Raw genomic sequence first — 16,861 nt, 5'->3', positions numbered from 1 at the left:
TATCTGGACAGGACTGTGTCAAGAGTCTCAGATCACCTCATTCACACTTTTGTAACCAATGACACACCATGCTTTTGTGTACATTAACCCTTTGCAACCTGGATCAACATCACTTTTCTAGTGCTGCGTTCAGATGCCTTTCAGTTATTTAAACAGTAAAAACTGTTCAATATATCAATCTGTTCTAAGATCAATAGTTGACCTCTGTCTCCTACCAGACTCTCTATCTCACTGTGCTGGAAAAATATAAGATGTCTCTCTCTTGGCCACTGGTTAAAAAAATGAACTTAACAAGTTTGGCTCTTGGGAAACTTACTTACATGGTTATAAAGAAAGCTTCTGAGTTTAATACAATTTGGAAGAGGTTTTAGGAATTTGTCAAAAACAGTGATGTTAAAGAGGCATTAAAGGATTGAGGTAATGCTGAAAATTTACTGTGAGGAATGCAGAATGTACTCTGAGTGATGCTGTATTTATATACTTTTTCCATTTCATTTACTGCAGTTTATTTTCTATGGTCCTTTGCACATGAAATTTATGTTTAACTTCCTTTTTTTGTTATATTATTATCATCATTATTACTTGTTTTGACACTGCCATACATTTCCTTTCAGGGAAAGTTCTGATGTTAGTGCATTGTATCTCATGTTTAAATGTATAACTGTATGGAGGTAATACACATGTTAAAAAAAGGCTTCAAAAGCATGGTAAGATAGCATTAAGCAATTAAATTGAAAAAAAAATCCCAAAATTTGCAAAAAATTAGACAAGAAGTACAAGAAAATGACCCTGAAAATAAGATTTTTAGAAAAGTAAAAAATGAGAATGACCAGAAAATTAAAAAATAAACGACCAATTATCTTCAAATAGTGTTGAACATTTTTAATAATTCTGTAACATACGTTTAAAAATGCAATTATAAATATATAAATCGTTTTCCCTAGCTTTTTAATGAAATACTAGCTCTACAAATTTATTGCAATTTGTACAACATTTTTTACGAAGTTTCTTGTTTCCTTTTCTCAATGTTTTTTAAAAGGAATAAAACCAATTTGCTCATTGCTCAAAGGTTTAAATACTTAAGAAATGCGTCTGCAAGCAGCACAAGAAAAGTGATGTTGCTCAAGGTTTGAAAGGGTTAAAGATGGCCAGGTTGTGGTGAGCAGGCTGACAGAAATAACTGAAATCTGTACATTTCTTCAGCCATTGTAAATAATGTGGATAATGGCATCCACTCACCCGAATGAACACTGCTGGACTTTGCATTAAGCTGACACCACGAATATGAAGATATTTACAAAGATAACTTTTATGAAGTTTGTTCCTCTTTGTGTATAAAACCACATGGAATATAAAATCATTCAGTCCTGCACACATACACATGAAACTGAAGACATGAACCCACACAACACCTTAAAGTTGTTTGCTTTTTTCTTTATTTTTTTGTAGCTTTTTTTTTTATATATTTAAGATTTTTTCCCTTTTTTCTTGCTATCCCTGCTTTTGGCACTACATACTTAGGGTGACATGTTAGATTGTTTTTAAAACAAACGCCTATTCAAAGCCTTCATCTTGTGGCAAGCAAAGTATGAATACAGCTAATAAAAATAAAGGTTTATATTTTTCCTCCTTACTTTACACATAAAATAAAAACACTTTTTTGGACCCCCTCAAAAATGGGGGTATTAAAATATTTGACATTTGTATCACAAATCAATGTAATGAGACAGGAAATAAAACATAAAAACTGTACAAAAATGAGAAAAAATTCATTTTGTTTTAAAAAGTCTTGTGATCAAATGATGCAAAGAGTACATAATTCTGCTTGTTATGTTACTGACCATAGATCTAATTAAAAGGAGATGCTAGTTCACTTCTTCTGTTGGATGAAGTTCAGATTGACTTGATGTCGGACGTGGGGGACCAGGGGGAAGTTTGGGTTTGGATGCACCACAGACCCTGAAGAAAGAAGCAAAAGAAATCAAATTATGAACTTGTGCTCTTCTGTTTTTGTCAGCAGCAATATAAGAAATGTTCATAATGTCTGACCTTGGGCCACAAAGGGTTTGCCGGGCTGAAAGCCTCCATTACCCTGCTGGATGAAGTTCTGGGGCATCCTGTAGGGCCAGGATGGAGACAGGGTGTACTGTGGAGTTTTATTGTGCTCCCATAACCGGGAGCCTTGGCTGGCGTTTACAAACTGGGCTGGGTGGCCTGACTCTGCGAAGACAAGATCACAACACACTAAATAACTCGCAAAAAGATCAATGAAATCCAATAATTTAAGTCAAGTAACCTCTTTTTCAAACATGTACGGGAGCTGGACTTAACAGATATAAATGGTGATGTGACAGGCAGCTGGCTGACCGACAACCATTAAGTTACCTTTTAATATGTCATGTTACCTTTTATCATTAAACAGATATATTTCCATACTTTTCTTTTTTTGATAACACACCCTTCATATATTCCAAATAAAATGACCCCTTTGTGGCATCTGCCACTTCAAAACAGTTCAGTTGCAGTTACAGTTAAAATCTATAATCAATACAGTTTTAAGGTGGACACACAAGATTAGTGTTGCCCATTCAGTATCTGATCAGATTTCTCCAATTTTATTCCTGAGATTTCATGCTGAGTCATGGCCAGAAAAGGGTACTTACAGAGCATTATGATGTCACAGTGAAGTTGACCTTTGACCTTTAGAATATAAGACGTCATCACAGTATATTATATGACATTTGTGTGAAAATTTGCCATAAATTGTGTATGAATTATTGGGTTGCAGAACCCAGAGCAAACTTTGGAGGATTTGGGGGAGTACGAGGCAGCAAACAGCGATTTTGGAGATAGGAAGTTTTGGCCCGACAGCAGCGATATAGAAGGTAAAAAGTTTTTCATATGATGAAGATAATATTAAAGGTTGTTTCACAAATCTGTGTGATATAATTTTTGCTGATTCAAATGTAGTGTAATGAAGTGCTGAATGACTTAAAAAAGTTTAACAGTTTGTTCAAAAAATAATTTTCTATTGTTCTGTTTTTCAAAGCACAAAAGGGGAAATAAATAACGTCAAAAACAAAATAAACCACAACTACAAAAAAAAACCTCACTGGTTTCAGCTATTGGCCAAATAGCTACTCAAAACTTTGATATCTATCTTGGTATTATTGTTATTTCAACTATTTATATTGTGGTACTGTTTTGTCGTGTGGTTTGTTTATTGTATTTGGACAGTCTGGCGAGGAGAATTTGTATCCTGTACCAATTTCATTACATTTGATCAAATTTCAAAATCTATATTGGCCCAGAATTTCATAATCAGTGCATCTCTAATAATTTACTGTTTAAGTTTAGTCTGTATTTACAGCTACAGAGAGAGGAAGACAAAAAGACAGAATCCCACACAGACGGTGCCACCAAAGTTCACCCGGTGAATACCTGACTTCACCACAGTGCCATTGCCCATGAGTGACCCCGGTTGTGCCATGTGGTTGTGCCAGTGTCCTTCCCGTCCTGGCCCGCCAATGCCCAGCTGTCTCCCCGCCGGCTGGGCAAAGATGATGCTGGGGTCGTTCAGGTTCATGGGGCTGGGATTGCCACCTGAGCCTGTGGGACTCCCGTTCCCCGACGCCGAGCGCAGGGCGAATTTCAGGCCAGGCGGGGATGGCGCGTTGGCAGAGGACGTGGTGAGGACCGGTCCGTGTATGGGCCAGGAGGTGGAAGGGATGTGTACTGGGTGATGAGGCTGCCCCTGGGACTGGTGCTGGTGAGAGGGAAGAAGCCCCAGTGCGGTGAGCGCCCCCGGGTGGTACTGGCCTGGATGGGAGGTAGGAAAGCTGAAGAGAGAAAGGGGGACCTGCGGGTGGACAGGCTGCTTCTGGGGACCAGCGGAACTGGTCTTAATGTGGGAGGGCTGAGGGGAACTGGAGGACTGGGAGGAACTCTGAGGGACCACAGTGGGCTGCGGGGAGTAGGGCGGAGTCTGCCGACTGTCCGACTGTGGACAGGAAGGAAGAAAGAAAGAAAGAAATACAGAAAATGAAAATGAATTGAATTTTTTATGAATTTTATCTATATTTTGACAAATGTATCCTTCAAATGGGAAAAACATTATTAAAGTTTTTGATTTTAATGGCGTCAAAAGAGGTTTATAGGACCAGTTCACCCAAATTAGCTATGATTCTATCTGCCCACATTTTAAGATATCACTGAACTATTTTTTCTCCACTTGCCTGGTGTTTTTCAAACATATCGGATTCAAACTCTATCTAAATATCATTCCAGCTAACAGGCATACATGAAAATAAAAAAATGTATATTATAGTAAACAAAATGTCACACATCGGCACATATTAAAGCTAGAGTACTGCAAGCTACAGAGAATAAATTTGCCATTATATTACATAACTCAGAAGGTCCTCCATGGAAGATTACGGTTACAATTTTATTACGCACCACAAAATTTCATGACTATTCCAAAAATTTCAATGATTTTTGCAAATTCCATAATTTTCTCAGGCCCGAAATTCCATGACTTTTCCAGATTTTCCATGACTGTGGGAACCTGAATTGGATGTAGCCTAAAATCTCAAAGGTTAAAAAATAATATCATTTATTTTTCTGTATTTTGGGGGAACTGACCCCATTGTAATGTCTGACTGTTATACTCACACATTCAGAGGGCTGTCTGGTCCTTCCAGGACCGTCTGCAGCTGTCTGAGGAATGGGGATGGACTGGGAGCTCACTACATTTCGTACCATGTGAGGAGCTGCAGAACAAGACGAAGAAGCCACATGAGCAGGTTTATTTTGCCCTCTTACTGTCTGAATATTCGCTGTATCCTGTTTTATTTATCATATCAGTTAAGCTTTCAAAGCCACTCTAGATTAAAACGTGAATATCATGAAGTAGTTTTATGAGGTTGTTGTCACTCTTGACGTTTAGATTTTGTGGATACCTGGTGCTCCGGCGGTCCTCTGTTTGAGGTGGCGGTACTCAGGACAGTCCCTCCTTACGTGACCCATGTCCCCACACTGGAAACAACGTCTGTCCTTCGGCTCCCGCTCCTCCTCTTTTATGTCCTCGTCTTTGTCGTTTTCTTTCTTCTTCATCCTGGCAGAGGAAAACATGTCCAGGGCACAACAAGAGGGGATGATTAACTCTGACACATTCAGTGCAAACACACATACATGTGCAGACATACACAAAGGAAGAATAATAGTAAAGGCTCTCCTAAATATCAAAAAGACTTCCGTCCATCTTTAATGTCCAATGCTAAATAACCACAAAATTCTTGCGAAAAAGGCTTTTCTTTAAGCTTGAAACAGTAATATATTCAAACTAAACTCAGTCAAAATGATCCTTACCATTAAGCTTTACCTTTACAAACAACAGACCTCACCATGTTATCCTAACTTAACGTACCAGTGTGTTACTCAGTTGCAGCGTCAGGAAAAAGTCAGTCTCTTGCTGTTGCTGCTCTACTCGTTTCTGAAGTCTTTTCTTCTCAAATGTTCTTTTGTCTCTTGGATTAACTTTCCACTGTCACCTGCTCTTTGTTCCCACTTTTGATAGATGGGAGATGATTATGAAATGTGTGTGTTTCTATTCCTGTAACCATCTTGTATCTTCCTCGAGGTGTTGCTGATATTGACTAGATCCATTTTTTGTGTCTCTATCTTTGGGTTGTTGTGTGGATGTTTGTTTGATAACTTCAAGTTCATTCTAGCTGATCTTTGAGGATGTTAGTGTGGGAAAAAGCAAAACTTATTCAAAACAGCACACTCTCTATTACACCTAAACATAAAAACACATTATTATTTAAAAGAAGACAACTAAAGAGTTGTTTTCACCATCAGTTATATGGGTATCACTGCACAACTAATGCATGATGAATATGACAAAACTCACTTGTTAGAAAGTTTTCTCTTAAGGCCCTGACACACTAAGCTGACGGTCAGCTGTCTGTTAATGTTTAGTTACAGAGCTACAGCGAGTGAATAAAATCACTCCGACTGGCAGTTCAAGTCAGCGAACGAGAGGAGAAACAGAAGTGAGGAACGTAAACAAAGAACTGAAGTCAAGAGGGAGGGAGGTCAAAACAAACTTTTTATAAAAGGTCAGATTGGATTTTCTTTAGCCACTGAGCTCTTTAGCAGAGATGTTTCCTGATTGTGTAGTTGCACGGCAGATAGGTTTTGTTCTTTTAACATTAGACTGTGTTGTTAACCTTCCGAAACCTGAGTAAAATAGCCTATTTTTTTAAATGGGGAAAAGGCAATTAGAAATGTATGGGAAATGACCCAAAACTTAAAAAAAAGAAAAAATCCCAACAACAAAAATCTAAAAAAAAAAAAATAAAAATACAGGAGAATTGCCTGATAATTAGACAATAAAAATGTAAAAAAAAAATCATTTAAAATCATTTTAACCACATAATGATGATAATTATAAATATAGTTTTTGGACATTTTTCTCTAGCTTTTTTTTTTTTTTTTTTTACATTTTCCAAATCTACTAATTTTCTGCAGTTTTTGGAACATTTCTTGACAAAATGGTCATTGATACCCCCCCATGTTTTTCAAAAGAAAGCAAACCAATTTGAAAGTTAAAAATACTTGTGCAGGTATCAGAACAAAGCACAAGAAAAGTGATGTCACTCCAGGTTTCAAAGGGTTATTGTGCTAACTGGCTAACTAGCGCCATGACACTCTTCCTGTTTCCCCATTTTGAATGGTGATTACAGATGGTCATGGATACCGCCATCTGCTGGTATGAAGAGTTGGTTCCCCTCACGCAGGGAACAAACATAAATGCGTGTTGGCTGTAGTCTTTGCGTCGTGTGCATGTGCAACTTTCTGGCTGAGACACAGGCGATGTGAGGTGACGTGGTAGGCTGCTTCCAATGCAGCTAGTTTTTGATGTCAGTTTGGTGTGTCTGGGCCTTTAGACCTTAAAATGAAATTGGAAAGCTGCAATGGTGCCGTATACTTTAAATACAGATATATAAAGTAACACTGACTATTTTTTATGTAACTCATTTGGTTGTAACAACTTATTAACCTCCTCTTTGCTCAGTTGCTCTAAATGTGATTTTTGTGTCACATTTATTATGTGTTATGTGATCAAATGTCAAAGTTGCCATAGCAACCACACATTTATATTTAGCCATTTCTGTGGCTACATTGCAACTCTGTCGTTCTCTTTATATTTTTAGATGAATTAAAGAGCAGAACTGTGGACAGTGGAGCTTTAAAACATATTCATAGAAATGTTAAGTGTATTTTTTACACTGTGAGAAAACAAGAGTTAAATTAATTCATAACATATTTATTACTTCACATCAGTTTCTTTTAGTTTGTCTTGGAACTCTACTGGAATGAGAAAAATATTTCCATGAAGCAAACCTGCGTCTCTTTGGACAGTCCTTCATGTAATGCCCAATCTTCCCGCAGATCCTGCAGCACCTGTCATTGGGCGCCAGCTCGCCGTCAGTCAGCACTTTAGAGTCAAAGAAGTAGTCCTGCAAAAGATCACAATAGTCAAAGCTGACATTTTAGACCGTTTTTCTTCAGGACAAACAGCAGACAGCTTTCGTGATCATGAGTGACATACCACTTCAGAGCCGGGGACGGGGTAGAACGGAGTCCCAAACAACTTTCTCCCATTGATAAAGGCTTTCATGATGAAGTTTGTCACTAGAGGAAGCAAAGAAAGAACATTTTTACAGGTTTAGAGGCTGCTGAGATCACACCCCCAATACCAGAGTACCAGTATCGTAACAGAACAATAGCGTGACAGGGGGAATTACATGCAGCCAAGAGCCACGAGCGGGAGTCAAACACGAGGCCGCTGCAGCAAGGACACTGCCCTCATTTATGGGGCGCCTGCTTTATCCACTCAGCCACTGGACACCCCCAAATTTTTATCTTTTAAAAGACAACATGACATGAACACCTGCTTCTTCATTCAAACATTAAACAGTGATAAACTTGTAGAAAGGTTGGACTGACAGAGATCTGATCTCTTTCGTAAAGGGAGAAAACACCTTTGACAAGAAATCATATCAACAATCCCAACCCTTTTTATGTTCTTTTGTTTTAGAGTACACAATACCAGAAATATCTGAATCATTACTTACTTTTGCGAGAAACTCCAGCACCAAGATTATGATTTAAATCAAAGGGATCTGAGGAGAAGAAGAGAAGAGTGAGTAGACAAGAAGTTCTGCTGTACTGGTAAGAAGCAGGTACAGACGGAGGGATACACAGATCAGTGGGAGCACCTTCAATAGCAATGCATTTACTGGTCCACTGTTTTTCAAAGGTGGTGAGGCGTTTCCTTTGGCGGATGCTGATGACATGCTCTTTGAAGTCAAATTCTTCAGTGTAAAAGCGCAGGAGTCCCAGCCACAGCTCTCCGACTGACTCTGTGTTCGGCTGCAGCTCAGAGAGAAGCCGACGCTGCGCGGGAAGATAAAATACAGGAGATGTGACAGGAGCAAAAGCAGACTACATTTAGATAATGTCAAATAATTCAATACCATCCCAACTTAAAGGAATTTAACTCACCAGGTCCTCAAGGTCATCACAAAAGAAAGCATTCCAGCCATCTACCATCCGCTGAGGAACAGTCTTCCCATTAAAGATCTAAAAAGACATCACACAGAGATATTTATCATATTTCATTCATAGCTAAGCCCCTTATGTTTCAGATATAGCTTGTTTCTTCTGAGCTTAAAGTCATTAATCAGTGACTGGTACCTCCTGCAGGACAGGAATGACTGGCGGCTGCCTCTGCTGCAGGAAGTAAAGCACCATCAAGATGTATGCATAAGATGAGAGGCTTCCTCTGGACGCATCCCCAATGTCACAGCGCTGTGAGCATAGACAGACGTTAGTCACTCATCAAGAGACAACACAGTAAAACTTCAGCCCATTCAATATCTTCAATACCTGCTGCTCTCTGCTCCAAAGAGTAGTGAAAGATCATGGTGAATTTCAATTATTCCATTATTAGAGTAATCATGAACATCATGTTAAACAGCACGTTAAGAGACTGCTGTGCAACCAACAATAAAACTGCAAAAAATACAGTACATATGCAGCTATTTAAAAAATGCAAAAGATCTTGTAAAAAAAAAAAGAAAAAAAGAAAAAAAACAGGCATGTGTCCCATCTGTGATGCAATAAAACAATATGTTTTAAGTATGTTTTCATTATTATCGGGAAAAAATTGTAAATCCCGATTATTTTGGAAGGGATAAAAAATTAGAAAAATGAAAACTTTGTGGTTAAGGGTTAATGCATCAGCTTAACATTTACAAACCTTTGCAAAGACCTTCATGGTGTATCCCAGGAACTGCACGCGTGGATCCAGGGCTGCATATGTCGCCAGCATCCTGGTGTTGTGTTGAGCCTACAGGGAGGAGCAGTCCAAATTAATCCATACAGCATTTGCAATAATTAAAATTATGTGTAAGCACTTTCTATAATAGTGAAGGAAGGCTCTGCTCCACTCACCAGGGTGTTATAAAGGCTAATATCTCCTTCCAGACCACTCTGTCTGTGTTCAAACTTCACAATAGGCACTTTAGCTGTTGTGATAGGCAGGATGTTCCTCAAACCTGTCACGTCAGGAAAATGGGAGGTCAGTCAGATTCAGTATTGACAAATACGAATATAAAAAGATAATCAGGAAAATGTTCACCTGTATGCTTCTTTAGCACCTTTGCAAGGCCTTCAATGATCTCCTTGCAGTTCAGCCTCTGCTCAGACAGATCAAAATTTAAATGTAACAGTGAGACAATATCAGGATCATGTCTCTAATCCCACTGAGGAAACATGAACTGCATTAAAAGTCTCTTTCTGTGTGTGTGTGTGTGTGTGTGTGTGTGTGTGTGTGTGTGTGTGTGCCGCCTACCTCTGCAGTCTCATGGCCCTCCAGAGTCATGCATATGTCAAGGTCACTGTCACGGAAGCCGAAGCCATTTTTGGAGGAGCCAAACAAGCAGAGCTGAGCTTTATCTGTGGATTCACAAATAGGAAGAGATGTGCTTTCTATCCAAATGTAAAACACACATTTTATAGCAGTGTCAGATATTCTCAAATACAGACATGTTTGTTCAAACTCTGACAAAAATACAGTTCTCACTGTCTTATTTGTTGTGTGTGTTGTGTCATAAGCTGCTGTGAATGAAACTCACAATTCCCACAAATGTTTAACAATTGAGGCCCTTTTTTTCACCTGCACTATATGCCTAAAATGTTCAGGAACATTTCCTGCAGGGGTCATGTGTGTGTTGGAGCGGTGAAATGCTGGTACGGCTGTGTGGGTAATGACAGTAGTAACACTGCAGCTACAAAATATGCTTTCAGATGGAGCGAGCAAAGCGATGACAAGAGCCTGCTGATCATATACATGAATCCATGACCTTGTCAAACAAACTTTTTTTTAATATTAAATACATCACAATAACATTGGCATCAGACAAAATCAGCCCCTCGCCGTCATGTTCCTGTAATAAGAGAAATCCTGTCCGGCTTTGCCCAATCTTCCTCTGTGGAGTTTTATGATTGGTATCTATAAGTGTGGTTGTGCCATCTGCTGGACTGTGAGCCTGGTAAGACCATCCTGATGACACAAGCTCCACATTCAGTCTGGACTCTCTGCCACCCCCAGAAATTTGAGGCGGCAGAGTAAAATGCCTCGTGTAAACAACTGAAAGGATTCTGTGGACATTAACATTGTCAGAGGGCTTATATTTTGAAACAGAAACAGAGAAGACTGAGTAAACACATAATAACTGATACTGTCATATACCGTGTACCCTAGTGAAATTCCAAAATGAAGGAATAAATAAAAATGGTAAATATATTTTTTGATCAATTGTTAATGTCCATCTGACCACATATTTGTGTAGTAGAGGCTTGCGCTGACGTCAGGATTGGCTGAAGATGTTTGTCTGTCAAGGGTTAGGGTTAGGGCTCACTAAACGTGTCTGGGGTGGCAGAGAATCCAGACCGACACCACTGAGCCAGACAGAATGTTGAGCTCAGCATGGTCTTACCAGGAGACTGGACTGGGCCTTACGTAATCTTTTCCGGAATCGCCATGGCATGTGTGAAAAGACGGACGTGTTTCTGAATGCAGTGCATGTGTGAATACCGAAGATCACTATCGGTACCTGACAGATTATTTTAGTAATTTGCTAAGATCTATGAGTGAAAGAGGGTTTAGTCTAATGACGACCTGGAGAGCATTTTAATTTTAAATATAAGGAGGAAGCATCTAGTTTGCATTGACAATAAACAGCAACAAAAACAAATTAACACAGCAAAAAGGGGCAAAACAGTAAGGCTTGCTTATAAAATATGTGAGGAAAAAAACTCAACAACAAACAAATTAATAGCAGACATTTTTAAAAAAGCTTGATATTCTCTTCCTTGGAGAAACATACACAAAGATTCTGGTCAAAGAAGAACTTAAGAATGTGTAACTGGCAGTAGTTTGTACTCACCGTTGTACTCCTTCCTTATGAACCTCTCCAGACTACCGAGGATCTGCTCCCTCTTCTGCTGCTCAGCATGTGTCGGTGACAGTTCATCTACAGAATAGCAGAAATTCACTCAATCACGGGGAGCTACAATAACTGATCAACACAGTCAACTGAAAAAAAAGAAGCTGCAGACACTTCTGATTTGATAGAATAATTGTTCGTTATTTTTCAAGCAAAAATGTCAACATTTAATGGTTTTGGGAGCAGATATGTGAGAATTGGCTGATTTGTAATGTCAGTAAAATAAACAATAATTAGTTGCAGCCATAGAATCATATACATTTTTTTTATGAAACACTACTGCAATGATAAAAAGCTGGTCTACTATTGGTGGTTAAGAGTAAAACTACAAAGTCTTATTTCGTATCATATTACAGTTGGGAGTTAATGTAATCCAGTCTACTTATTTAATGGTTTTTATTTTAATATTTTAATATTAAAATCAAGTCTTTCTGCATTTTGTTTTTCATAGCAATTGTTTAAAAATTGTACGACCTAAATGCAATTACTCTACAGAAAAGACTTAATGAAAGACAATTCAGCAGTGAACCACAGACTACTTACAGTAGCACAATTTGCAGAGACCATCTAGGATTTCTCTAAAGCGGTCGTTCATAGGAGGCAGAGGCTTCAGCTCGATCTTCTTAAAGTCCTCAGGACACTCGTCTTTCAGGTGACCATCTCGCTTGCAAATACTGCACACAACAGTTGGAGGCTGGAAAACAAGAAAGTTAAAAGACCATAAATGTTATGACACAAGAAGGCCTTTGTTGATGAAGAGTAAGTGCAAGATAATGGCATTAATTCCAAAATGTTTTACCATCCTGAACTAGTTAAAGAACATCACTTTGACATAACATCTGTGTTGCAAAGCTTGAAAATAAAATGTCTTAAGTGTTTCATGACGCAAATAGGGGGGATGCTCGAAAAATATCACATCCTTTTACACCAAGAAAGAAAACAAAGCCCTCACTAACATGCTGAAGAGTTACCATGTGGCTTTCTGCACATCAAATACATTTAAAAATCTGAGTTTAAGTGTATTTTTTAACCCAAAGATTAAAACTGTAGTTAAAGGTGGTGTAAAGTCAGTATGACCATCATCAAAACACCATTCTCACTGTTAAGTTTAACTTCCATCACATGGAAAAAATTAGCAAGACTAGATGTTCCACAGCTGAGCAGTGGCTGAGCAGTGGCAGTGGCGCTGCTCTACCCTGTTAACATAAGAGCCAAAGGAAAAACACAACAGATTCCAGGACAAACAACACACATGCTGCTCACCCAGGCACTGTGGCCAGGGCATTTGACTGTTTAGCCACTGGAAAAAAGTTGTGAGCCTCCAAAACACTGTAGTTCTTGAGGTTGCAAATCCCTGCTTGCATTTGGTCAAAACAAAGGCTCATGGCATTTTTTTTGTCAATACAGAATAGAACACAGCAGAATACAAAGATGTTTAACTATTGCTTAAGTAAAAATGCAATTTATATCTAATTAAAATGTCTCAATTAAATCAACTCTTGATTGTATGCTACTGTCTTTATAGAAAAATAACTAGGGATGAACTTTAATGGATTTTTTTGCCAATATGCTGATATATATAAATTAATTTGGCTGATAACTGATATCAATATATCAGCTTTTTTCCACCTAATTTTAGTGATCATCAAGTCTTTTGGGTAGTGAAATTATATCATATTTTACACACTCCTATAGTGTTTGGCCCATCAGTAGATTTATATATAAAATACAATGTTCTTAAATTTACCTAATAAACTTTCATTGCAGAAAATAATAAAAATACTTTAACTTTGGGTTGATGCTTTGTACATGTTCACTTTGTCAAAAAAAAAGGTTAATGATATCGGCAGAAATGAGCATGTTGGCCAATATTTCATTTTAAAGCCAATACCTGCTGATGGTGATGAAGTGCCGATATTATTGTGCATACAGAGTGAAACCATGTATACAGATGGTGAATGGTGCTCTCATCGTGTGCTTGTTCTTACCTTCCCACCAGTGAAAATCATCTTGTCAAACACATAGTGAAGATCCTCTGATGTAACAGGTCCGTCCTTATCTGAAGCACCGCTATCTTCCTCCTCCTCCTCCTCCTCCTTCTCCTCCTCCTCGTCCTCTTCCTCTTCCTCCCCCTCCTTGTCACTGTCCAGCAGGCCATTGGGGGAGAAGGGAGTTTTGTTCCCCTCATTAAGAACCATGTCCATGAGGCTGGCATCTAAAGTCTTCTCACCCTTCTTTCGGGACGGATCTGATCCATCTTCATCATCGCTGTCAGCCTCTTCGTCCTCCTTCAGCCCCTGGTGCCCCCTCTGAGCGCTTTTGTCATCTATCCCTTCGTCTTCCTCCTTCTTCTCAACCGTCTCACCTTGCTTGGCTGCCTTTTTGCTCCTCTGGCACCGCCCAGTACCCCTTCTCTGAGGGCACGCAAAGTATTTGTACGCCGTGCGGAAGCGCTCCTGAATGTACTCAAACACCATTTGGCTGTTCAAGCTTCGTGCAACGTTCCTCTTCAAGGCAAAAGGATCTAAAAAAAATAAAAAGAATAAAAAGGAGTGAATTTCTGATGTTTCCAGACCTGTAAGATGACTCTTTATTAAAGTGGTCTCTCACCTTCAATAGCAAGCCTGCGGCGAGGCCAGTTCTTCACCTCCCTAGAGAGGAGCTCCTTTAAGCGGATGCTGATGATGTACTCTTCAAGAGCAAACTCCAGTGTGTAGAAACGTAAAAGCTCCAACCACAACTGGCCCAGAGACACGTCTTTACCCAGGTCCAAGGTTAGGCGGGTCTTTGAGGGACGAGCAGGGCGACAAAGCAAAGAACTTCAACACTGCCTTTCATAAAAGTTCAACTTGAAATCTAAATCAAAGTAAATGGTTCTCTGTGGAATGTGAATGTGTGCTGTAGAGAAACTCACCATGCCCTCTGAGTAATGAGTATCATCGGGTTTCTTCTGCTCTGGTTTGGGTCTGCCCTCTCCCCTGGTCTCGTTTCGGTTGTCCGTCGAGCTCTGAGGTCTACGCTCCCACCGCACGAACATGTCCAACGTGATTCCAGTTAGATGATACTCATCCACACGTTTCACATCAAAGCCTTCAATCTGAAAGAGAGCAATGGAGTCAAAAAAAAAATAGCATTAAGAAAAGTTTTAAAAAGCCAGGTAGCCAGGACTTGTCTGCTGGGACTTAAGTTTTTTTTTGTTTTTATTTATCTATTCATTTTTTTCTGACTGCTTGTTTTTGTTTGATCTTGCTGGGTTTAGTTGCCAGTAATTTGTAAACTGTTGATGTTATTGCTATCTATTTTGTTTTCTTTGTCTCCCCTGCTTTGGAAAAAGCAAAAAGTTCAACAAAAATATGTCTGGAAAAAAAGCTGATTAAACTCTGCAGCTCCTTCATGGCAGACAACCCTTCATGTTGGTTTGTCATGCTATTGGTGATGACTTGGAGACTCGCAACCATACACACCCCATTGTGGTCATCACACAGCTTGTGTTTCTGCCTGTATCAGCATTTAAAGGGCTACTTTGCTGATTTTTCAACCATCTGTGTGATAACAATGTAGGTACTATGTGTAAATGAACTGTGGTAAACTTCCCTGTGTCATACTAGCAGCCAGATGTCCCTACTCATCTCTCAGCTCAAATCTGCTGGATGATGTGACTTGAACGACAGATTGTACATTTTGTAGGCTCTACCACCACGGACACCAAGACTATAGACACAGATATTCAGAGACCCCCCTTCTCTCTCAAACATGGAGCAAACTCTAAACAAATGGCAACACTAAGCAGTGGGGTTGTGCCATATCATATCATCCACCATGATACCGGTATAATTTTTAACCCTTACGGCCCAGTTTAATATTACACACACTCGATGTGAGGGTCTAAGGGCAGAGGGATGTCGTACGCTGTAAAGCCCTCTGAGGCAAACTGTGTTTTGTGATAATGGGCTTTAAATATAAAATTGAATTGAATTGAACTCGTATTGCTCTGCACACTAAATGCGCGTTTCAACATCAAGCTGGAAAATATTACACATTTATATAATTTTCCACTATCACTGAATTAATTTAACATCACTCCTAATCATTATTACCAAATACTCATTAATTTTCAGAATCTGAACCCTTCATATGCCAGGTTTTTGACATGATGCATTATGTTTTTAGATAAAAAAAAAACAGAAAAGTAATTATTTTCAATATACTCACACTAAGTAGATTATTATTTTTTGATTATTGTAGCCTTGGATATGTCAAAGATTAGCAGCAACATTTTAATAATTATTATTTTTATGCAGTGTCAAATACAGACACTTACACACGGTCAATGATTTGCAGCAACATTAATTCTGACAGTGCACCTGGTGGAAACAGCATGTATTTTCTCTTTATTACAAATATGGTAAAAATTATGTCATGGGGGAAAATATTAAAAATAACATCCCAGGGCAAAAGCACAGTATGACACCCAGAAATAATACAACGCGTGTTTTTATGCTTTGATGTCTGAGGGATCAAAAATTACAGTTTGAATGGGTTTCAATGGCACTGGAAATTCAAAGATTAAAAAAAAAAAATACACAATCTTGCCAAAATGTATGTCATATGGAGAATGAAAAGCATGTAAAATTCGCCAAACAGTGCCTAAGGGTTAATATGATAACAAAAGTTCCTGTCGTGATATTGGCAATATTTTGATTTATTAACATAATGGCGTCATACTGTTACATATGGCAACAACACATGTGGCTAAAAACAAAATAGCTAGCAGCCTGGAGCGACCTCAGTGGTGCAGAATCATTTATAGATTAAAGACAATGTTTTTTTGTATTTAGCAACTGTTTATATGTGTAATTTTTGATCGATTTGATTTTATTGTAGTGTCTATATTTTATACATAATCTAAATCTGAAGAATCTGAAGAACTTTTTACTGAACACGTGAAAGCTAACTACATTTATGCTGACATTAACAACTATAAAATTTACTTTGTTTCTGCATTTCCGTCGTAAAATACCCTGAAATATTATGATATTATTTTTGTGCCACATCACCCAGCCCTACTAAGCAGTACTGATAAAATATAAACCAAGACTCAAGACACAAGTTGTCTGTTGCATTTTCTTACCTTAAATGTTTTCAGAAACATATTTTAGCTCATCATTTAACTGTAATTTGAGATTATAATCTTGAAAGAACACTGTAGCTTGAAAGGTACTATATAAATAAGGATTATCATTAGTAGTCATAGTAATATTGTTGATGTTATTAATTAA

General features: G+C 38.5%; 1 protein-coding gene across 1 annotated transcript in view; it reads right to left on the bottom strand.

Moving 5' to 3' along the window:
• Positions 1–1,094: 1,094 nt before the first annotated feature.
• tut4 (terminal uridylyl transferase 4) overlaps positions 1,095–16,861 on the bottom strand; it is a 27,602-nt gene continuing 11,835 nt past the window's right edge. The window contains exons 11-30 of the mRNA XM_042513351.1: positions 14,497–14,679; positions 14,193–14,367; positions 13,571–14,106; positions 12,126–12,276; positions 11,523–11,609; positions 9,926–10,029; positions 9,713–9,770; positions 9,526–9,629; positions 9,332–9,421; positions 8,767–8,880; positions 8,575–8,652; positions 8,289–8,466; positions 8,145–8,192; positions 7,619–7,701; positions 7,411–7,526; positions 4,962–5,116; positions 4,675–4,772; positions 3,442–4,000; positions 2,050–2,220; positions 1,095–1,959 (exon numbers count right to left, since the gene is read on the bottom strand). Of these exons, the coding sequence (XP_042369285.1) occupies positions 1,871–1,959; positions 2,050–2,220; positions 3,442–4,000; positions 4,675–4,772; positions 4,962–5,116; positions 7,411–7,526; positions 7,619–7,701; positions 8,145–8,192; positions 8,289–8,466; positions 8,575–8,652; positions 8,767–8,880; positions 9,332–9,421; positions 9,526–9,629; positions 9,713–9,770; positions 9,926–10,029; positions 11,523–11,609; positions 12,126–12,276; positions 13,571–14,106; positions 14,193–14,367; positions 14,497–14,679 (3,177 nt within the window). The 3' untranslated portion in view covers positions 1,095–1,870. The remainder of the gene's footprint in view (positions 1,960–2,049; positions 2,221–3,441; positions 4,001–4,674; positions 4,773–4,961; positions 5,117–7,410; positions 7,527–7,618; positions 7,702–8,144; positions 8,193–8,288; positions 8,467–8,574; positions 8,653–8,766; positions 8,881–9,331; positions 9,422–9,525; positions 9,630–9,712; positions 9,771–9,925; positions 10,030–11,522; positions 11,610–12,125; positions 12,277–13,570; positions 14,107–14,192; positions 14,368–14,496; positions 14,680–16,861) is intronic.

Source organism: Plectropomus leopardus, chromosome 3, assembly GCF_008729295.1.
Source record: "Plectropomus leopardus isolate mb chromosome 3, YSFRI_Pleo_2.0, whole genome shotgun sequence".
Taxonomy (NCBI): Eukaryota; Metazoa; Chordata; class Actinopteri; order Perciformes; family Serranidae; genus Plectropomus; species Plectropomus leopardus.
This window is presented reverse-complemented; position numbering and strand designations above follow the sequence as displayed.